The sequence below is a fragment of the Cataglyphis hispanica genome, chromosome 2 (assembly GCF_021464435.1).
Source record: "Cataglyphis hispanica isolate Lineage 1 chromosome 2, ULB_Chis1_1.0, whole genome shotgun sequence".
NCBI lineage: Eukaryota > Metazoa > Arthropoda > Insecta > Hymenoptera > Formicidae > Cataglyphis > Cataglyphis hispanica.
In genome coordinates, this window is record NC_065955.1 from 1946950 (window position 1) to 1972193 (window position 25244).

The window sequence follows — 25244 nt, forward strand, 5'->3', positions numbered from 1 at the left end:
GTACTCTAATATATTTCGCGTTTGTATTATCTTTTCATTATAATATTTGAAATAATGAGAATCGCATACAAATTGTGAAAAAATATATAAAATAAAATATAGAATATAAAATAAAGAAAAAATTCTAGTGTTAATCGAGTATCTTAATATTTTAATTTTTACTACATTTATGATATTTATTTATCGTACAATCTCTCAAGTATATAGTATGAAAGAGGTTTTAAGTGATATATTTACGTAAAAAGAACACACACGGACTAGTGTTGCACGAAAGACAGTGTAATTAGCAACAAACCTGCTCGTATCCTTGAACTATATAAGTGCGATTTTATCGCAAGTTTATTTTATTCTATTTTTCGTGGTTATATGAGAGCACTTTTAAGCTCGCTAACAAATCCGACAATTTCGCCAGACCAATGCATATCGAAATATACTGTCAACGATGTTACGTAAAAACAAGTTTGTCGAATTAAAGGCAGCACGTTAAACTTTACATACCGTTCCACATACATACATTATTCACATGCACGAGGGGAGTCAATGCACCGTATAAATTCTCTCGAGAAGGTGTGCGGCTCTCACTTATTATCCGCGGGAATGCTACAGTTGCGTCAATCATTTAATTGTTCTCTCTATCTCGTTTTAGGCCCATATCTGTTCGTCTGGCATACTTATGATTTCGTCGCGCAAATGCGCTTGCTCGTTTAGGTACGCTTGTATCTTTTTCTATCAGCAGATTGATCAACCTTGCAATTAAAACATAGCAATTACAGATTAAATTTGTCACGGATTCAGCCAAGTGATCATGCACCGTATAAAAATTCACGATAGAAGATTATTGTGTAATCCTGACACAAATTTATTTGAATACGTCAATTAATATGTTTATATAAAATAATTAGCGAATGGTTTGTAATAAAAATTTAAAAAATTCTATTTTTTAATAAATCCGCAGATAATTTTTCTTTTAATTAATATGTTAAATTAAGCTTAATTATGATAGTAAATAGTAGAATTAATAAATAAAGATCTTTCCATCAAGTAAAGTTTTAGAGAAAGTTTCAATTAAGAATAATTTTAAATATTATGATTGAAATATGTCATATTTTTCATCAGAATTTTACTACTTAAAAAGAAAAAAAAAAAAGAAAAAACACTTATAATGGTTTCATTCCAGTTTCACTTCGCGAAATGATAATGAATACTTTTTAAAGCATTGCTCTATGTGAAATATTCTACATTCGATTTCTTGTTTATTGTCGTTTATTCGTGTGTGCATATATATATATATATATATATATATATATGTATGATCGAAAGGACGTTAGTTAACATTTTGGTTGAATTATTTATTCGCGGACGAGGCCACGGCGAAACGAGTTATTAAATCGGGAAAAGGAAAACACAATTCCCTACGCAATTTTCTCGTGTACCATTAAGACAATTCAATTCCGTATCAATTCAAGATTCAATTATATACAATTGATCCCTTTACACAATATACAATTTATCGTGCAAGCGTAATTAATAAGCGCCATAGGGTATCCATTTCAAAACAAATCCTCGCTTCATTTACTATATTATTAGTAAACTACGTAACATGTGTGTGTAATACTTGTTTTGAGATCTGATTCGAAAGAAAATAACAATCTATAAAAGCAATTTATATTATTATTTTATAAATAGCTCATAAAAAATTTGAGAATAAACGTCATTATGGCTGTAGAGCTTTTGTGTGCCCGAATATTGATATGTAATAATAGAAAAATTAATTTGATAGTAATTTATTGCAATCGAGAAAAAACACAATCATTTTTCGAATTTGTTTGCAAGTTTAAATGATGAGAAAGGGATATTTCATAATTTATAATGAAGTATCATGAACTACTTGTCTGGTACTCAAATCGATTTTTTTTGCGATAAATGATATATGTATTTATAGCCATACATATGACGTCTCTTTGTTACAGAAGGAAGATAAATATGTCGCCTCAGGCAATACGTTCTAAACATCTCTTTCGTAAGTCGTTGACTATCGTCCTGAAATGAGCTCTATATATAGTAGCAAAATTTTTGGGTTGCAAAAAAAATGCAAAAAACGGCAAATAAAAAAAAAATATACTATTATATTTTATAAGCATTTTATAGAGGAAATAATATAATATTAAAAAGTTGCTATAATGGAATAATTTTTGTGAATAATTTTATGTTCATTACTTATATTACTAATTTAAACATTAAATTAAAATATTTGTTAATTAAAAAATCTCATAACTATTGTTTGCTATATTAAATATAATTATTTAATTAATTAGAGTTTAAGATTGATAAAAATATTTTTATTTAATTAGAGTTAATCGTTAATTATCTAAAGTTAATCTAAAAATGTGATGTAACTTTAGGATATAGAGATGTAACTATTAGGTAAAATTTAATATTTTATATAAAAGTTCATTAGTCATAGATTCATTAATCATAGATATATATTTTAATTACTTTTGCGCACAATTAGCAAATATATTTTACAACATCAATTCCATTATCTTTTATTTTCGATATTCATTAGCAAAATAATACAAAACGTGCAATTAAATAACTGCAAATGACGTAAATTCTTGTCATGAAAGTTATTGTCACAGTTTCTTGTGGTATTTTAATTTCCGCGATTAATGATCGCAGAACAAAATTGATTTCAGGCCAGACAAAATGTGCAATGTACTTTTTCACTGTTGCGTTACCATGGTCTGCTGGTTGACAACCGAACATTATCGACCATCGCAATCAGGAATTTAAAAAAATAAATAAATAACCGCAATGAACTAATTACCCCGTAACGTCGTATAAACGAAATCTTCTGAATTATTGATTCCTCGTTCGTGCTCCAATATCGGCCAAGTATGTGTACAAATCACTTATGCAATCAGTTGTAGTATCTAATAGATTGTATCTAGTAACTTATACTTTCATAACTTATATAATAGACCCAAATGTTATGAATAACTTGCGTAACAAACGCAAAATCTGATTAAATTTTTTAAGATTTTGTACTATGCATTTTGTTTACAATTTTGTAAAGGAAATGTAGCATAGAGAATGTTGCAATGTGTGCGTTTTCATGCGAGTTGCAGTGCTTGAAATATTTTGCTCGAAAAGTTATGCAAGTTGATATGCAGGTAATAGACAAATTATAATTGTTTAACCTTGAAAAGAAATTTTTTTTTTTATTATCGTAACAAGATAATGATATTGCATAATTTTTTCTTAGACACTGAACGAGTTTATAATACTTGTCTTTTCTACTTTTGCAAATGTTTCTAAAAAAAGATCTCCGATCGATATCGTATGCTGGAATGGTCTGGACATAGTGTCGTATCCCTTTGAAAGTATAAGCGAAAGGTGGCGAAGAAGAAAGAGCATTCATTGTCGGATTTGCCGAGCGGCGAATTTTCGGCGCGTATTTCGGAGACAGGCGGGACACAATCGATGTCTCGAATCGAGGGCAACAAGCATGCGGCTCGTTTAGAGAAAGGAAAGTAAGACACGGACGCGGGAGCTACGCCTCCTCCTTCTTCTTTTGCGTCCACCGCTAACTCTTCGTGGTTCTCGCTCACCTGGCGAGCATATAAGATAAGATAACTTTCCTCCACTTTTCTCTCTCTCCCTCTCTCTCGTCTCCTTTCAACTCTCCCTCTCCCAGCTCCCTCCCCTTCTTATTTCCTTCCCACAAGTCAGTATCACGCTTTTGGGGAGCTTTCCACCACCAAGACGGTGCACATTCTGCGCTTCGATAAGAAACTGTGCGGCACGAAGGCAGGATACGATCACAAGGATCACAAGTATCACAGTATATTGAGGTAGTCGATCAGTGTAAGCCGCTTTAAAACAATCACCCGGGAACAGAACTAGTAGTGACCGACCGATGCAAACTGAACTATCCGGCAAGTAGTAGCTGATCATTGTACGAACGAGGAATCGCGGAATCTTCGCCCGGTTTTTTAATCTTTCAAACGTGTGCAAAGGCGTGTATTCGCTGATTAAAACATTATTCGCGTTCGTTTATGATTGTTTCTTCTCGTTTGTCGCGTGTGTTGAAAAAGTGTATCTCAAGGATCGTGTAAATTGGCAATTTCAACCCAGACGACAATTTCGTCGCGGCTATTCGATTGTAAATTGTCGTGAAACCTCAACAACGTGGAGCACGTGGTAAAATGCACGACACGAGGTAAGTATACTGTAACGGAATCGCGGATTAAGGAATTCTATGCGTATCGCGCTCCGAAGTATTACATGGGACTATTGCCAAGATAGAGCATTGTCCGAGAGAATTTTAAGAGTCTCATTTACATTTTTTTCTCGACTTTGTAATTAATGACAAAAAAAATTGCAATTCATCGACTCTTGCATAAATTCGTGATATTCTGTATGAGTGTCTTAAAACAGTATTGAAAATATAGTAATTTTAACTTGAACATTTTAATAACGATTTATAGATGCAATAAATCAACTTTTAAATAGGTTCTCTAATATATTCTTTTACAAAGATACAATTATGATGCATATTTGCGTAGATAAAATTCTTATATAATGATACATATTGTGTATAAGAATTGTTTGAGATATCAATTTCTTCATTACTATTCACTATATAATATTAGCTTATAGATACTGATTATTTCGTCCCGATATTACGCGTTTCTATCTCAATCTATTCGTATATGCAGTATCTTATTAATCACTTTAAAATTAACTAGAATCTAGCAAGATTTATCTATATCCATTTATCATGCCTTGCTAGTAAAAGTTGATTTGTGTCAGAGGTATTATATACAGGTAGTTATTGGATCTCACATCGCTCGTACTAAAATAGAAAGAGAAAACGCCACTTTGCCAAAGTTTACAGCGTGCAAAAAAATTAAATATATATTTTAATAATATATATTTATAAATGATTATACATGTTATTATACTTTTTGTATTATATATATGTGTATATAACGTGTAGGAGGCATATATAATTAGCTTATTATGTTACATAAAAATTATAAGATATATTTTAATTCCATATAAATGCATATACACACACATATATATTCTACTTTTTTTACCTCTTAAAATGGATCAAGGATATATCGTGATAGTTCAATGTCACGAAAATTATATTATCAAAATTAAGCATGACCAGTTTCTTTTCTGTATATATCATATAAAACTAGCCAACTAGCAATGCGATGATATAATATTTAATAAAAATTACTTTTGATCTTATTCAATTCCAATGAAAGTTAAACGTGTTTCAACATGTGTTACGCGATTAAACGAGTACAATTATATATGTCATATTGTATTGATAAATAAATATTTCTCACGCATCTTTATAACTTCCCAAGATTAAAAAAAGCGCGTTTGCGACGCTAAATCTCTGTAATCATTTTCTATTTAAATTTTCGAATCTCTCGGGTCTCTTCTCGAACGAGAGAAAGAAGAGTTTCTTGAGAAAAACTTTCAAAAAAATGATCGCGAGTGATTATGAGAAAACGGGATCGGGGTCCAAAAGAGGGCGATGTCTCGCAAGAGACGCACGTGACTCTTTTCACGTCTATCATCATCGCGCGGATTGACGCGCACTGGTCACGAATATTACGAATAGTGAAAGGAGAATTCGCGTAACGAGGATCGAGAAAGCAATCCGCGCTTCATTTCGATCAATTTAACAGATTTGATCTCAATTGTCACGTGATTCCCTATCTTAGGGAAAATGTATCACCAAGTAGGAGATGATACATTTCACTCGTACGAGATCGAATAGAACTTTGATATGCGTGATATGACGATCAGATGAATGTTTCATAATTCAAAATCGCTCTTCTCTCGTATACTTTTACCCGCTTTCGAATCCTTTCACCAAGCTAGTAAATCATTTGTTTTTTAATTGTCAAATAAAATACCGGTCTGTGTGTGCGGCGATTCGCAGACATTCAAGACGGTCGATCACTGTCCGCCTACTTAATGGCAATTATTGTATCTAATCGAGATGCTGCAGCACGATGTAGAGTCAGCACAATGATAGCAGTCGACTAGCGAAGCGTATCGCGAAAGCTCTTACAATCTTTCGACAATTATTCCAATTTGTTAAGCTAACCAATTGCACAATACACATCATTGTATTATTTGTATAATCAATACGATATCGCTAATTTTCATTCGAAATTTTACATTTATTTTTAGATTGTATCATTTAAAAAAAAAATTTAATAAAACATTTTTATATTTTTATAATAATTTCAATTGCTCTTAAATAAACTATATTTTTACTTAAATAAACAATAAAAAATATATACTGAAATAATCGATTTTTTATTCTCTCCATATATATCTCTTTATTCTCTATCTCCCTATAATCTATTCTATAATAATAATTATAATAAACCAATCTATAATAAATCAATTTAATTTATAATGTATTGTCATATATGAAATAAATAAAAATGATACTGACTTATAATGTTGAATAATTTGAAAATACATTTAATTCGGCAATCGTGATAACTGTAATTTTTTATTCTTATAGTATAAGACATACATATGCAAATTATTAAATTTAACTAGTATTCGTTTGTCTTTACTTATAGAATATAGATCATTTGCAATCGGTTAAGATATATATAGTTTAGAATATAAAAGAAATATATATATATTTTTATATTTTTAATATAACGCATAATGTATTGTAATCTATCAATATAGAAAGGAAAAAGTATTGTATAACAAAAGGGAAGAACTTTCTTGCGACATTTTATGGCAGATTTTTTGGCGAATTTTCACTTTTCGTACGCTTCCTGACCACTGTTTCGCGCATTCTCCGATCGAATTTCACGCGATTACGTACGCGGAATATCAATCCGTATTGACGTAATTTATCCAGGTAAAATTGAGATTTCTCTAAAAAAAACCGATGAACAATAAATAGACATTTAATCATTGAACCATGATCCATTCAATGATCACAAAAAAGTTATTTCTCCAATCTTCTAATTTCATAAGATATTTATCTAGCATTCTAAAAAGTGAATAAATCGTTAATTTATAATGAATAATAAGAAAGAGAAATATATTTTAAAATCAAAATGTAGAGCGTATATAAAGCATATATATGAAACTTTTTTGCATTTTTTTAGAGAAATAATTCAAGAGAGAATATATTTTATACTTAAATTAAGGCTTTAAATTAAATATTAATTCTATATCCAATTAAGATAAGAATTGGGCTATCTTGAGATACATATTTATTTCGAAATACTACTCATAACAAATAGGCAAATATTGTGTAGAAATAAAACTATATTTTTATATAAATTACTGTATATAGTTATGACTTTAAAACTGTAATTAATTCCCATTAAAACTGAAACTAGTTATTACGATTAAAATTATCGAATACATGAGGACCGGTTTATCCAGTTGCTCATGTAAATTGCATATGAAATATACCAGATGACCAGAAGGAATAAAAAAATCCAAATTATTTTAAATATCGATCGACTTTTATCTATTCATTATGTGGAACGAAAGGTTTCATCTCTAGCAAGCTACAAAGCAAATGCACCATCAATCATTTCTAACACGTTCAATGTAAACCGCACATTAATGTAATTTCACGACAAGCAGCAGTGAATGGAGCACGGATGTACGTGCGACACAATTATTAATCTCTTATAAAGTATGCTTTGCTAAAAAGTTCAAGGTGGTGGAAGCCCATGTTCCTCATAGCTATCATATCGTATTTATGTTTTTTTTACATATTTGTTTGAAAATTCCGAAATACATATGATTCTCATAATATATCTTAAACGAGAATGCAAATGGATACTCAATGACAATTAATATTCAGAGAAATTAATTTGAATGTAAAATGCAGAAAATTTGTAAATAAAATTAAAAAATTTATAGATAAAATGAAAAAAGAAATTTTCCTTTTCTTTTTTATAAAACTCAAAAATTAAGAATAACGCAGTGTCCCTTCATCACGATAATTATCAACAGCACAACATTTATAATTATTGCATATGCGAAATGTATTCATTATCACGCAATTGTATCAATTATACGCTTACAAATTATGTAAATGTATCGCAGAGCGTGAGATTACAAAATACATAGGAATAAACTAATTATTATGGATGAAGGCGTCCGCGATACTTTTTTTGTGTTAAAGAACTTTAAATGTTAAAAGGAATAAAGATTATAAAAGAATTTTGACGTTTGTAGCCCAGTTTCTCTGCTACTCGAAATACATCAATGCAATGTTCTTAAATAAGAACGCACGTATCGTGTAAGAGATATTATCAAACTATTATGCCTTGAGAACAAGGAGAGTTCATCGTCATGAACTACTAAAACATTTTATGTGATTTCGCATATATACAGCCGATTCTACACCGAGAAAAGAAATTCTTGTTATCAATAATTTATCAACTTTTTTTACAATTTTTATAGTCTCTACTGTATTATCTTCTTTCTTTCTTAATTTCTATTAAAATATGAAAGAGATACAGAATTGCACATCTATTATAATATATTCCGTATGTATCGTACACTCATTTTGAAGGAAATATGCGGAAATTGTCGAGACATAATATGTAATTAACTGCTTCAATTAGCATTCAATAAAATATGATACTTTATTCGCCAATTTTAACTTTGCCTATTATTATGACAATTTTTATAATCTTTTTATATGTTATGTGTTATCTTTTTATGTATTATGCGCGAAATAGACGTAAACAATTATATTAATTACACGTCAATTAAAAAGCATTTTATTGTCTCAATATAATTGTACTGTCACCTTTCGAACATATGTCAGATCAACAAGATATAATACAATACAGGTATAAACGATTATCATGATTTAAGACAACATCGAGGCAAGCGGCCTTTTTGCATGATACACTCTTTGACGTGGGAGAGATAATTGTTTGTGCGGGGAATGTTGCAGATTCGCGATAACGCGGATGCGATCCGCGATAATCGGATCGCTGCTGCTGTTGGTAGCGGCATATTGCAACGGGCTGCAATATCAACCTTTTGACTCTTACGCAAACGGAGAGGAGTGCGCCTTGATCCTGGACGCTCGCGGTAGAACCAGCGTTTACGACTACACCTATAATTTACTTCGCGGGTCGTTGTAAGTATCCCTATTAAGAGTATCAATCCACGATGCGACGATAGTGATCTTAATTTAGCGAAAGCCAATGCGAAGGTAGACGATGTGTTTCTCCGAAGTAACTGGAGTGAACTCGTATCGTAAAGTAAAGTTTCGCTGTCTGTGAATTTTTGTGTCCTACTAATATAAGTGACTCGTATTTTTATGTTATTCATAACCAATTAATACGCTTTATTTTAATGATATGTTTAAATTCTACAACAAAGAGTGCTGGTTTAATTAAGATAGTTTGTATATATTTATCATTCATTAGCATGTATTTAATTATGCATCGTCAAAATTGTATTATGTAATTATTAATAATTGCTGATTATCACTTAAACGCAATATTGCTTTTTATTGTGCTGCCGATTACGAAAGTATCATAGAATAAAATAAATAAAAATTATGTCCTATCAGTTGGATATCTATCCTAGAATATATCGTAAGAATTAAAAAAATGCAATTATATCGCCTTATTATAAATCGTGTTCGCCAACTGCATCGAAACTTACGCTTATATAATAAAATCTTCATTCGACATTCTAAACTTTAGAATTTAAAGGATAGAGAAAGCGGCAACTTTGGCCGTATAGGACTTTCACTATCCTGTTCCCACAGGACTGGTGATTTTCAATACGTTCTTACCGGTTTTCTACATACAGTCGTTTATATGATCCTACGCGGATATATTTGCGAAACAAAGATTGTTCCGCGTATCTAATGTAAGATACGTCTAGGAAAAATTGTACCGTGCATAATTTCAATTTGAAATTCTGCTATTTTCTTATATTTTTTCATGATTATAAATTCTGAATAATTTCAAGATTTTATTTATATTTTATTTATTTAAAAAAAAATTATTTTAAAATTAATTTAAAAATTTTATTTAAAAATTATTTTATTTATTTAAAAATTATTTAAAAATTATATTGCAGTAAGCTCCTATTTTATACCTCAAATAGGCAATAAACAAATAATCTTTCTACTTGAAAAAGGAGCTTCCGGCAAAATTATTAATTAAATAATTAATTGAAGTATCAAAGTAAATGTTAGACTGAATATTAAAGTAAGAGAAGAATTTCAATTCGGATTATGACCACCGCAAAATACGCTTTCTTTATCGAACCTTTAAAAGCGGCCATTGCCAGGCAGGATTACATTTATGGTATTGGGTCGTAAATGTACGTGTCATGTAACAAAAGTGACAGTTACGTGTCGCGGTAAAACCCGCTCTGTCTCATTCATGGCGTATAGAGAATTGTATTTAGCGTATCGTAATGCAATTTATAATTTTCGCGTCCAGGCGCCCGTGCGAAGCAATATGAAACCTGTGATTATTTACCGCTTTTCGCACTCAGCAACCGGTGAAATGGACGTATTTATCGTTTGCGTGCACTCTCGTGAAATCTTCATAAGAACTGAATTTGACTAAAATTACAAAGGTTACAGTTGCGGTTTATTTACTGAACAGTGAAAATTGAGAAAAAAAAAATTTTTTCTGGCTAACGTCAAAACTGAGTTAACTCGTATGTTATCTCTTATTTCTGTTACGATAAAAAAAATGTATCGACGTATCTAATTGGTCGTAACGTGGCTTTTGCGATAACTGCGTTGAGATTCGATATAGTTTTACCAGCCAGTTTAGGTATGCGAATTCGCGAGAATACAAACGGCGGAATTATTATCTAATTTATTCATCCATAAGTTCGTATGCACAGGAATCTTATTGTTAATTAGTCTTCTCAAGGCGCGCCACTAATGAAATACAAGAGGGTCACGTTACGATAAAATCGCTTGCTGAAAAACTGAATTGCCAAAGATCGTGGTACCGAAATAGCGTGATAATGGCCTCACTAGCGAGAAGAAAATCAATTAGAATTATTTATCAATGTATATATCCTTGTATTATTCTAAATTCCATTTTGCGCTTTTGCATTTGCTTGAATATTCGTTATTTTAAAGTTGTAAAACATGACAACGTTTACTAACATTCTCATTTGAATAGTTTTTAATTTTAATTTATTCCTTGAAGGATTTGATAAAACCGATGCAACTGCTTTTGCTTACCTAACAATAAAAGATAAAAATCTAATATTAATTTTTAAATTTATTTATAAATCAGATTTTTTAAAAAAGATAAAAAAATATCGGCATACATATAAATATTTAAATATAAAATTCAATAGATGCAGAAAAAACAAAACTTTATATAATATATTGCAATCGTATAGCGCACGCGAGTAAATTAATAGCTTAAATAATTACTGAATAAAATCAGAAGTAGCATTAGTCAGGAATTCACATACGCAAGTCGCGTGATCTGTGTCGACCGTTTAGGTAGCCGGTGCGACATTGTAACGCCGTCCGATTAGCGATGTCACGCACCTACTTGGTTGGAGACAGTCGGAATGTCAAGCAGGTGCCCGGGGACACGATATAACGAGAGACGCAATTGCACCGTGAAACGATACTGCCGATCTGGAGATCGAAATTGCGCGTACTATCGGCTGTGAAAGTCGAGTCTTGATAATGTTTCGAAAGGATTGCACTAAAGAGTGCAAAAAAAGAGAAACAGATTCGATGCGCCAAATAATGCCTCGCAACCGTCAATCTCTGCTCGAAAAGGAACTTGAGAGCGTGATCCACGAAACGATCCCGGCAGCGGCAAGAAAGTCGGATTATTTTTGATTACCGTGGATATCTCGCGTTACTCGCGACAACGTGATTATTAAACGTGGTATATTAAAGTACAAATGCCGCGTGAGCTGTAAAACATAATTATGTATATTGAGAGAAAGAAAAAGGTGTACCCCTTAGCCGGCTTGGCGTAATTCGCATTTATCACCGGGTAGCGAGAATGGGCTATAGCAGTTGGTCGAACCAGTTATGGTAAGTGCGTCGATGCACGGCATCATTATAGAATGCTTTCGTTATTATTATCGTCGATTGCGTCATAACGGTGGAAGCACTCGACCGCAATTAGACGCAGGAAACTGCCTATCTCTCTTTCTTTCTCTCTTTCTCATCTCAACACTTTTGCATCTTACTTTATGACTGGAAATCCGCGACGCTTAGATCAGATGTTTAGAGCATTTCTGTCGATCCCTAGAACGTGAACGTCAGCATATATATGTATATATTAGTGTCTTAAATAAATTAAACAAGTTGAAATCCTGTTATGCTAAATACTAACGTTCGGTGAACGTTCACGCAGTTTAATTGTACGATCATGTATGGATATTTCAAACTGCCATATCAGTATTCGATGTCACGTGTGTGCGATAAACGATAAAAATAATACATTTTTAATATGCAGTAATCACTTATTTGCAACCATTTAATTTCGTACATTTTTCTGAAATTTATGATAAAGATCAATTTGTATTCGCATTTTAATAAAATATATACAATTTTAATTCGGAATTAGGGAGAGAGAAAGAGAGAGAGAGAGAGAGAGAGAGAGAGAGAGAGAGAGAGAGAGAGAGAGCGATTGAGATACGGTTGCACTAAGCATAGAGTTAAAGGCGGAAGCTGCGGATGAGCATATGATATAGAGAAATGTGTAAAATTGCTTCAATCTTCGTCGGCAACAGAATATGAAAGTCAATTCACCCGCATTCATAACCGAGCACGTTTAGGATAGTTTCGGATTATCTTGATACGAAATATCTACACACATAAAGCACTCGTCGAGCAAATCTCGCGCAAGACTTTCGAGTGTCGGCTTCTCACGAAAGTAGGCTACAAACGTTAGGTAATTAACCCGATGGTGGCAGAGGAAGGTGAAAAGAGAGGAGGGGCTGCAAATAATACCCGCACTGAAAAAGATCGCGTCAGCTTTCATCCTTGTTCTTTCGCAGCCCCACCACGGGAGGAGCTCAAACCTGTATCACATACGATGCCGTAAATCATGCTTACGTCGAGGCGAGGAAGCGCATTAGTGAGTGTATTAAGTTTCATTTAAAAAATTAATCGCCCGCTGTCTACATATAATTTATCGTCGATAATGATCGATACGATGTTCGCGATGTCGTTTGCATGATCAGCCGATATATTATAAATTCATTACGATCAATCGCTATGCATCGATCTCTTACCTTACCTCGTTATTCATTTCCTTATCTCGTTATGTCACTTATACGTAATCATCTCTCGTAGACGTTGCGAGACCGAAGTCAGAGATATGGCGACCGGAGGACCTGGCGACGGTCGGCGAGCTGCTGCTTGACATTAGCACGAATCTCGCGCAAACGTAAGTCTCCTCATGACAAGTCTATGTAATGCTCCCAGCAGGACTTCCTCTCCTCCCCCTCCTTTCACACCGAGCCGTTTTCTTTCTCTTTCTCTCTCATTCCTTTTTGACTTTCTAATATCATCGACATTCAGATACGGACTGACTTACGAAGAGATAGAAAAAAGTCTACCACTGATCGACACCTCGAAGACTCTGATCCGCGAGGTTTGTCCCGCCTTCCTCAGCAATGTGGAATGCAGGCCGGGCAAGTATCGGCGATACGATGGTCTTTGCACGAATTTGCAGAATCCCACATGGGGGGCTACCTTGTCGCCTTTCGCGAGGTAATTATTATTGATCTTTTCAGTTCTTTTTTTTTCGATATAAAAGATAAAACGCAAGACCTTTTTTACTTCTTATTCTTGCAGATTGATGAGTCCGCAATTCGCGGACGGTATATCAGCGCCAAGAATATCCGTAACGGGCCATAATCTACCATTGTCCCGAGTCGTGTCGCGCACCATGCATTCGGACGAGGGTTATCACGATCATGCCGGTACTGTTATGGTTATCGCGTGGGGACAATTCATGGACCACGATTACACCTTAACCGGCACGCCTCTTGGTACTTTTTCATTCATTATTTTCGATTTATATTTGCCACAGGTTTTTCTGCCGTAGCAGTTGCTGATTTTAACGTCAGCGCACTGCGCTTATTACATTTTCATTAGAAATACGCCTTCCCTTGATATTGATCTGATTATTAACGAGATACGAAGCTATATTTCATCAAATAAATAAATAAAAATTTGTAATTTCCTGATATTTTACACAATTTGCAATAAATAAGTAGGATAAAAATTAATTAGAAAATCAAACATGAGTATAGAAGTATATATAAATTAATTAACAATACATTAATTTATCTACATGTATAATTCTTCTCTAAACAAATATATAAATGATAAATCAAAAACATTCAGTCACTAATACAAAAGTTTTTCTCAGCAGAAGAACATTCTACCGGTAAAATGATTAGATTGAATTTCAACTTACGCCTTTCAATTTCTCAGAGAACTATTTTTTACCGATTAATATGAATTAGGAAATGATTCTTTAAATATATGAAGTTACAATATACATAATCTCGTTCAAAAGTACGGGCTGACGTTTTCGTCAGCCATACGCTACAATGATTAAAGCCTGTCGATTTAATCATGCAACTAGAATAGGAAATTAGAAAGCGAGCCTCGACGGATTGATTGCTCATATTGCGTCGAAGCAACTATATCGAGATATTTGATATATGCTCTCGCGCGCGCATCGTAACATCGTAGGTCGTTCGCTCTCGTAGAAGCCCTTTCATATTTCCCGTATATATATATATATATATATATATATATATATATATATATATATATATATATATCGAAAAGGAGGGTAACTACGAGAGAAAGCGAACAATCATTGCCCGGATAAACCAACCATCATATCCGTCCATGATGTTTCCGAGCAGCATTCATCGCTTTGAGATCAAATCGCCGCGAATGCGTCTACCAGAATTGGCAAACCGCTGACTTGTAAGTAATCATTGCTGAGAAATAAATGCGACTATTTACGTCAATTATTAAACTGTTCTCGGAAAAGGGAATAATTTGGAGTGCAATCTTGTTTGTTATGTCGCCCCTTGAGGCGATTCCACGCATGTGTGCGTTTTCTGAGAAAGATAATTAATCGACAATGTCGATTTTTCCTTCGTCTAAAACACGATTGAGATTACGACAGTCGGGAGAGAAATAGTCGATGTTCGTAATGTTCCATTCAATCGCGAAAACTGATATTCCGTCGGTTCGCTGCATGCGGAATATGTATGAAATGTGCGTAATAGGAACGCGCGATCGCTCTCTGCTATCATCATGTATCGATCATCGCGTTTGCAGATCCCTTGAACCGAAACGACCCGGAAGAATGCTGCGGCCGGCCGCCACACCTGAAAAATCCTTATTGCAATGAGATTCTCATACCGGAGGATGACTATTTCTACAGACTGTTCAACGTGCATTGCATGGACTTCGTTCGCGCTTTTCCTGCCGTTCGATCTGGTTGCCGTCTCGGTTCTCGAGTACCTTTCAATCTTCTTACAGGTGTGCTGGATGGTAACACTGTTTATGGCATCACGGAAGCTTTCGCTAGGTAAATAATTTGCTTTTAATTCGATTACTAAGAGAAAATAATTATTTTCAAATATTTATATAACGAAAAACACGCATGATTGAGCTGATTTACATCTAACAATAAGATGAATATGAAAATTATAATTATGCAAATTTTTAAGCAACAAGCGTATTATGTAACGATGAAATAATGCTATATCTATATAGAAAAATTGTGACCACTTTAATTTTAATATTAATTATCGCAAATTTTTCTGTATTATATAGCAATATTAAGTGCGTATTTTAGATTCACCGCCTTTTTTTTAAATAAGATTTTGAATTTAAGATTCGATTAATTAGGATTCGATTTTTTCCTTGCTGACAATTTCATTCTTCAAATAAATATTTCAATTTGTCAATTATAATATTCATCAATATTATAATATTTGTCAATTTCCATTTCGTAAATTACAATACGTTAGAAAAAAAAACATAGAATAACCATATAAATACGTTTAAATAATTATAGCAAAAAAAAAAATTTGTTGAGTATATCATACATATAGTATTTTATAATAAAAATAAGCATGAGAGAATATATCAATCGTTAATTATTCTCTAGAATATGTCAATTACGAATTTTTGCGTGTACGCATTTGGTGAGAAGCTTTATTCTATCTTATTCCATCTTTAAACAATAAAGGCATATATATATCTATTACGTCATTGACGACAATAAATCAGTATTGCGTTGTTCTATTTTTTGCAACATAGACACGTGCCTTTAGTTCTTTGCGCTTTCTAGCACGAGATGCGATCTACGAATCTCGTAGTTGCTCAATCTTTGTTACCTTCACGGTCCTTCATGACATCATACACACAACACAATCTGTTATATATATATTTCCTGTTTTAATAAATAATATATTTTTTCTATCTAAATACATATAAGCGTTATATTATATCCAAATGCAAAATAAATTAAAAAAAATAATTGTTAAATTTCCGTAAAAATTTCTATAAAAGGCTCTTATTCTGATATTTCAATTTATTTCGATAATATTATAGAAATATTAAATTGTCATAATAACTTCCGTGAAATCTTCTAAACTTAAGAATTGCATAATATAGATATATTAAATGGTAGTAAAATTAAGAGTCTAAAGATTAGTGCTTAATATCTTATGAAAGAAAAAGAGATAATTGTGCAATATATGTGTGTTTTTATTTTATTTTTCAGAAAACTCCGAATGGGTTATGGTGGATTATTGCGAATGAATCCAGTTTTTTCAGAGTATGGTCTTAAGGATCTACTGCCGCTAAAATTGGATATACCAGATGAAGGCTGCACTCGGCCAAACAAATCAATGTACTGCTTCGAAGCTGGTAATTTATATTTTCTATATATTAAAAATATGCAAAATCTAAAAATATCCCAAATCTAGAGAATATTTTTCCCATCATACATGTACCAAAAATAAAGTTTAAAAAAATCGAAGCTTTAAAATTTAATATTGAGCATTAATATATGCAAGATTATTAAAAATTGTATCAAATTTTTTAAAATGTTGAAAATTGAAGTGAATAACTATAATATTTTGAGAGAAAAATTTGAAATTTATTATTAATTACATTGAAATAATTTTATCATTAAAATTATCTTATTTTAAGAAAAAATTAACTCCAAAAATTCTGTGATTATTTTTTAAAAACTATGATGAAAAAATTATTCAATCGATATAGAATATCTTGTCTGTAATATCTTCTAATATTTTTCCTATATCATGTAATTAGTTATTGCACGTACTCAGTATATTGTAGATGGTGGTCGTGACAAATCAATCGTTTCGTTATTACTTTAGACCGACACTTTTGAAGTAATAGCTTTAAAATGCAGCATATAAGCGCGCGGGCGCAGACTATTAGGTCAATTGTATTCATTTGAATTTACAATGAGCGATACATGAGTCAGCGCGAGTCGAATGTAATCGTACTAATAACTATTTTAATTTCTACTGATTTTTGCGCGTCTGATGATACAAGACAATAGAGTAGTAAGTCACGCTCGTTACTACCTTCTCGCGTGGAGCCGCTTACTGCCTATGCTTTCTCGAGATAGCCGTGATCGACGTTAGATCGCCTTATAATTTTACTCAGCACTCACGTTTCTCTTTCTCTCTCACTTACTTGCTCAGAAATTATTTTCCCACGACAATCCGTCGATTATCCGAGAAATCTTGCAGCGACATGTACAATGAATCTGCTCGGGGGTTTAGTGAGACAAAACAATTCGATTGCGGCGATAATTGTATGCACTTATCACGCGCTCATACATCTTATAAATCATAGGTACCTGGATATAGACAGAATCCGGAATATAGACAGAAGCAGGCTGAGCATAAATCGTATGCATTCGTGTGAGCGTTTGCCGATGTCGGCGCGGCATCGGCATCTCACTGCATACCCTGTACTTACATTAATCGCGTGTTACGGAAAAATCAATTGCTGCACAAATTGGCTGTTATTATTTCAGTTTTTGTGGACAGTATGCAATTGACTTAATCCTTGTTTTAGCTATCACCGGTAGGCAATAACGCATAATTATTAGTACGTCAATACGATGTGGGTGAGAAAAGGAGTGGTTGCGATGATTGCAAGAGCATCGACTTCTCTAAAGTCATAGGAACATTAGAAAAAAAAAATCAATATTTGTTATTCTATTTGTTGACTGCAAAAGTATGCAGCACGATAAAATTTTGTGCAATGGTTTAAATTATTATGTTTGTTTATATAAATTAAATTATTTTTATTGCTTTTATACTGTTTATTCTAATTATTAGTTTAACGAAGACAAATCTAAATTTGTCACACGAAAAGATGTGTAGAGGAAGATAAGCAAAGGATAGAAATTTCTTATTTTTTATTATTAAGATAAAAATGCAATGATATGGCTTCGTGATGGCAAAATTATTATGCTTCAAAACTTATTCAAATATCTCTTTAGATCTGAATTAATTAAAGTTACTTGATATAATAGATTAATGAATTGATATATTATCGGAGAATGTCGGATAGAAATCATAATTTATATGTTCCTTACAGTATAGAATAGATTGTCGTCACAACAAAATGCATTGTGCAATAGAATTAAAGAATTATCTAGTTCTTTGTGAAAGTATCGCGAGTTTATTATCTTCGATCGTGCATGAGAATTAATCACCTTTTAAAAATTCCAGACAAGCTTAATATTGTATCAGTCATCTCTCTGTCCTTACTTTCAGGTGAGATTCGTGTGAACGAGCAATTGGTACTTACCTGTATGCACACCTTAATGGCACGGGAGCATAATCGGCTCGCCAAAGCGTTGGCCGTCGTGAATCCACATTGGGACGATGAAATTCTCTTCCAGGAAGCCAGACGCATCGTCATCGCGGAAATTCAACACGTCACTTATAACGAGTTCCTCCCGATATTACTCGGCAAAGATGTCATGGAGAAATTCGGACTTCTTCTCGAGAAGGAGGTGAGTGGGATGGATGATCCTGAAATAAATAGAAACGCATAAATTAGTTATAATTACTTATAGTTCGTATAAATAATTTTACTTAGTAACTATATAAATATTTATATAGATGTTTTATAAAAATTTCAAATAAAAATTACAAATAAAAATTTCTAATAATCGATTAAGATTTAATATGTGTTTATTTTTTGTTATTTATCAGACAGCCATAAATATGTAATTAATAATAGCCTCGTTGACGTTAAGTATTGGTTTTTCACAGAATTACTGGAACGGATACGATGCGAATATAAATCCAGGTGTAATAGATGCTTTCGCTGCTGCTGCTTTTAGATTCGGCCATTCGCTATTGCCCACGGCTGTAGAACGATGGAGTAAAGCTCACAAATTTATTGGTGAGCGACATTGCATAACAAAATTACATTGCATACAAAATGTGTATCAAAAATTGTTCTTCTCAATCGTGAATATATTGTCACTTAAATTAATTTAAAAAATTAAATTTTACAGGAATTTTTTAATTTTTTTTTTTCAAATCTTATTACAAATATTTGTTTTTATAGCTTCGAAAAGATTGTCAGACTTGATAAGACGACCGTACGATTTGTATCGCGCTGGTGTGTTTGACGAGTATTTCATGGGTTTGATGAATCAAGTTGCTCAGGCTATGGATGATTCCATAACGCAAGAAGTAAGGCAATGATAACATCAATAAAATATGCAATTATGCTATATTATATTTATTTATATATTATATATTATATATTATATATATTTATTTTTTACAGGTGACGAATCATCTGTTTAAAAAAGCAGGGGCAAAATTCGGAATGGATCTGGTGTCTTTTAATATGCAACGTGGTCGTGAGTTTGGTATTCCAAGTTACATGGAGTTTAGGTGAGCAGAACTATCACAAATTATAATCCATATTTATACCAACCACCTTGTTTAACTAACTGTAATTGCATCTTAAACGCAATTATAATTCTTTATACCTATAATAAATATATAATAAGCATGAGAAATGCAATTGAAGAATGAAATTGAATGTATGCTGATAAAATATCAACAAAATAAAATGTAGTCATATAGAGAGTTGTAAAATTAATTGCTTCTTAATAGTCGGTAAAAATTAATAGCGCGAATCTAAATATATTATTGAACAAAAAGAAGAAAGTTCTTTTTAAATATAATTTTAAAAAAATAATAATAAAATAAGAAACAGTTAGCATTAAAAACTGCATTAAAATTAATTTTATAAGCAAATATAAGAGATTATTTATTTGCATTTGATAACTATTTTTTTTGCATTTGATAACTATTTTTTAATTTTATAATTCCAGAAAATACTGTGGCCTTCCCGAAGCGAACTCCTTTGAGGAATTATTCGGTTCCATGCCAAACGAAACTGTCAGACGATATAGCACTATCTTCGAGTAAGTATAACGTGTCCGTAAAGCGCCAGCGGCGAAAACCTTCGGAAAGATCGATCGATCAGGTTTTGCATCTTATTACTCAGTTAGTGGACCGATTGCGCGACGGTTCTAAATATAGCGTGTTCAGAAATAACGGCTTCATTTCGATCACGTTCCTTTTCAGACATCCTGCAGACGTGGATTTATGGTCGGGCGGCGTATCCGAAAGACCACTTCCGGGTAGTATGCTTGGGCCAACCTTCGCCTGCCTGATTGCCACGCAGTTCAGTCATTCGCGTCGCGGTGACAGATTTTGGTACGAGCTGCCAAACCAGCCATCGTCCTTCACTCTCGGTGAGAAAGAACCCTTTCGAATCCGTGGGGATCGCGAGTCGGGCGATCCAAGGACTTGATCGATAAAATCGATTGGAATATAATGAAGCGATATTATACCTTCTAAAACCGCACTCGCTTTCACTTTTCTAGAGCAACTGAACGAGATTCGAAAGACAAAGCTCGCCAGACTGATCTGCGACAATACCGATCTTATCGATACGATACAAATCTATCCGATGGTCCTTCCCGATCACGAAATGTAAGTGAATACAATTTTTATACGTTTAATAATAATAACAAACAAATTGTGTAAACATAAAACATAGTTATAAAATAGCGAATAACAAATATTCTAATTTATAATTGTGAAAAATGTGAAAGTAAATCACGTTCACACGAGCATTATAACTTTACTTCATTTGCTATAAAAAATAAAATTCATAAAAAATATCTATGTACTATTATTTATTATATTATTATTGTATTGTTATTTTTTTTTATTTATATTTTATTTCTATATTCCTTATCTTATTATTATATTAAGAAATTAAAATCTGTTAATTTTCTGCTCTAATTTGCTCGGTTATAAAAAAAATTGACTTTTAAAAATAATTAAATAATTTTTACAATTTTATTGCAACAGAAATCCTCGAGTCCCGTGTCGAAGCGGTATTCTACCCAGCATCGACTTATCGAAATGGGCCGATTACCCGGCGACGAGTCACGCCACACAATACGTGAGTAATCTAGCAGACCAGTACGGGCAGTTGGGGAAATAAAAAAAGGGTCTGTTCCACCACTCTAGAAATAAACAGAGTGCCCTTAGGCGAACACCACCATGTAATCAACCGAGTCATGAGCCAAGAAGCCCAACCCTTAGGCACTCTAACCCGAGATCACCCCGTAGGCATGCACGTGTTGACGTAGAGCAAACAATTAAACACATTAAGAATTCACATTTAAGTCAAGAGAATCATTTAAATCATGTAGGGAGTAATGAAGAAGCACAGAGTTGGCCAGTGTCGATCATATTTGATCTGCCTTTGATCTGTTTCGTAATTTTTATTAAAAAACTTTGATAACACTTGATAATAGCTCATAAATGTCGATGCAATTGTATCATTATGATAGCAACCTTCGATTTAGATTGTACGACAGATTAATTGGTTAACGCGTTATATCAACCCTGGACAAATTAAAAGAATCACTTTAGATACCACAGTAACCCTTGTCGAAACAAAATGTACATATTGCTTCTCCTAGTAAAAATACGTTATATTTCATCTACACTGCCGTACAAAAAACAACAAAAATTTCAGACATAGATTCATAAATTTGTTTCAACTCTCCAAAGCCGAATGCTGTTTATATGTCAAGTTTTGTTTCTTTTTTTATATACGGAAGCTTTTTATAGCTATGTAATGTTATAGTTTAAATAATACATATTAATTGCACAAATTTTAATATTAAAATTGGATTTTTTCTTTTACATTCTTTATATAAAATTTTCCATTATATTATTTTATTTTATTTTAATATTATATTTATAATAAATATATACACATATAGCGATTTTTAGCTTTGTAGAGATGTTTACAAATATATTGCATTTCACTTATATTGCAACTTGGCAAATAACTTCGCTCGAATATCTAAATATTTGTCACAAAATTTGGCCATAACTTGTATTACGTTAAGTCACGTACATTGATCATGTAGATTGCGTTTAGTATTTTTATCATCAAAATTTTCATTAATGTCAACAAACTTTTAAAATTATATTTAAACTTTTTTTTTACTTGCCATAATTCTTTTATTTTTATTAATAGTATCTCACGTCTGATTAAACATAATACTGTGTAACACAATACATGTTTTGTATATAGTAAATTATAATCAAGTCGAATTATTTTTTTTTTTTTGCACGTAACCGCTTATTACATTATCCTCTTAGCATCGTGGATCACTGTAATATTTAGCAGTGCTTAATATCTAGTCCTTTCTACTACTTCTTCCAATACTACTGTGGAATAAGTTGATTTTTCGATCAAAACATACATAAAAAATGATCTACTTCATATTCTGTATCTTTAAAAAAAAAATTAAAAATATTTAATTTAATACAAAAATTTTCTAAAAAATTCTTTCTCTCTCTCTCTCTCTCTCTCTCTCTTTCTCTTCTGTTTTTTGAGTTTAATACAAAGCGCGATCATTGATTATGTACTCGATTACAATTGCGAATAATGTATTGTAAGTTGAAATCTAAAAAAAAAAAAAACTCTTCTTATTCGGAATATATTGCACAATTTATTATATGCGAAATTTGTATATTAAGTGCCATTCTTTTAAATATAATACTTTGAACAATAAAACTTTTTATTATCGTTTTATTTTATATATTTTGCGTATGTGTTTTTTATGCGGTTTTCGTCGATTATGAAGAAACTCGACATTGTACATATATAAACATTACTTATTGGAAATATCTTTTTGTCTCCCTTTTCTTAGTGATATTAAAATAATTTTTTTCTATAGCATAGCATTGATATATCGAACTTAGTTTCATTATTTGTTTACGTTTATCCCTTTACTTTGAACATTGCCTTACCTGTCTGTACACTTGCCCTCAATATCCGACATCGAAACCAGGTAAAGTATATTGCGCGGATATATTTTTAAAATCGGATAATCGCGTTTGTTGTCAAAAATTTGTGATCGTACAGTGTCGTTCTAATTCCATTCCCTATTTCCCCGACAACTGCCACACATGCACCACATTAGTATCTACCTACAATTACCTATTGTACTATAGCGATGGGTGGAGGAGCAATTGCTTGAGACATCGGGAGATCCGGTGAAACCGGCAATGGTACGGGAGTACTACGACAGACAACAAGCTTATCGAATCTTCTTTGAGAATATTAACGGCATTGCTTCATATCTGGGCTTCATGAGAAAGTAACTGCAGAGCACCGCAAGAAGACAAACGACTGATCGTAAAATATTCACCGTCTTCATACTTTATTACGGCGCTCTAAGATGCTATCTAAAGTGCATCGCACAAACATGGAAAAGCGGTTGATCGACATCTATACACATGTGTATGTATAGCAAGATGTATATCGTGTAGCAGTACTTACGAAATATCTTTCTTAATGCACTAGGAGGACTCGAGCTTAGATATTTCTAATAAAAATCTTTTTTATCCCTCATCTCACAATAAAATATAATAAAATATTTATATATTCATTAATGTTAACTAATAATTGAAATAAAATTTCGTGGAATATCCATCGTGTTTTAATGACTGAACTTGAATTAATTATCAAACTATAAAAATTGTTATTTTTCTATATTATTGCTTTATAATTATATAGTAGTAATTTATATTTAATAGTAATAATTTTAACACATATAATTTATATATGTATTGTATATATGAAGAGCTTTTTTTCTCTGTCTTAAACAAGAACTTTTTTCCACACGTTAACGGGATGTTATAAACTGTGATTGCATACACATATGTATTTGTTTCAATAATATATCAAAGTGACATAAAATCCAATTTTTATTTGTCAGTGATAAGATCGCGAACAACTAAAAATATATTAATAAAAAATATACAATATTTTATGCTTTATTATTGTTTCAAATTATTGTAATGAGCAAGATATTATTGTAATGAGCAAGATGTAAATACACGCAATGACTTGAAAATTTGCACAATGTTGATATTTCTGCTCCATTTCTTGCTCCAAACGATTTTATGATAAAATTGTGTATTTTTTGCGTCACTGTAATAACATTCATCATTTTGTATTTTACATTATTTATCATTTGTGTATTATGTACATAATTACAATTAAGAAATAAAGCCACTTTATTAAAAGTGCCATTTATTAAATTGTATCTATTTTTTCTGCATCACTTTCGACCTGCGAGGCAGAAATTGCACGTAAGTTAGTAGAATTAGAGTTGGTACAACTCATTACACATTATACATAAAGTTGTTACATACTTAATAATCTACTGAAATCAATAGTATAATAATAGCACAATGGTTTTGTAATGTAACTTTTATCTTTAACAAATTTACATAATAAAATTATATGAAATAATTAATTTTATAAAAATATATCATTATAAAATAAATAAGAACAAAAGTTAATATTTATAATAAATTTAAATAAAACTTATCTAAACGCATTTTTAGTATCTCATGTGATAATAATGATTTAGGCAAATAATAATATTATATACATTTTATTATGTATTGTTTAAATATGTATTGTGTAAAATATGTAATTATCATTAAAGCACACAAATAATAATCATATTAATATATTTGATTCTAAGACTTTGTTATGTTACTTT

General features: G+C 32.0%; 1 protein-coding gene across 2 annotated transcripts in view; it reads left to right on the plus strand.

The window, feature by feature from the left end:
- The window catches only part of LOC126857145 (peroxidase), a 43216-nt gene that overhangs the window by 15212 nt on the left and 2760 nt on the right, over positions 1 to 25244 (plus strand). Inside the window, exons 1-17 of one of the 2 annotated variants that reach the window (XM_050606332.1) lie at positions 3998 to 4222; positions 8996 to 9184; positions 13066 to 13145; positions 13364 to 13457; positions 13592 to 13783; positions 13868 to 14064; positions 15380 to 15632; positions 16836 to 16981; positions 18877 to 19118; positions 19381 to 19513; positions 19682 to 19809; positions 19907 to 20016; positions 20463 to 20555; positions 20719 to 20888; positions 21021 to 21129; positions 21514 to 21607; positions 23683 to 24844. In XM_050606332.1, the coding sequence (XP_050462289.1) occupies positions 4209 to 4222; positions 8996 to 9184; positions 13066 to 13145; positions 13364 to 13457; positions 13592 to 13783; positions 13868 to 14064; positions 15380 to 15632; positions 16836 to 16981; positions 18877 to 19118; positions 19381 to 19513; positions 19682 to 19809; positions 19907 to 20016; positions 20463 to 20555; positions 20719 to 20888; positions 21021 to 21129; positions 21514 to 21607; positions 23683 to 23832 (2394 nt within the window). In that variant the 5' untranslated portion in view covers positions 3998 to 4208 and the 3' untranslated portion in view covers positions 23833 to 24844. Of the gene's footprint in view, positions 1 to 3997; positions 4223 to 8995; positions 9185 to 13065; positions 13146 to 13363; positions 13458 to 13591; positions 13784 to 13867; positions 14065 to 15379; positions 15633 to 16835; positions 16982 to 18876; positions 19119 to 19380; positions 19514 to 19681; positions 19810 to 19906; positions 20017 to 20462; positions 20556 to 20718; positions 20889 to 21020; positions 21130 to 21513; positions 21608 to 23682; positions 24845 to 25244 lie in introns of those variants that run through there. The other variant, XM_050606323.1, reaches the window with a different exon arrangement.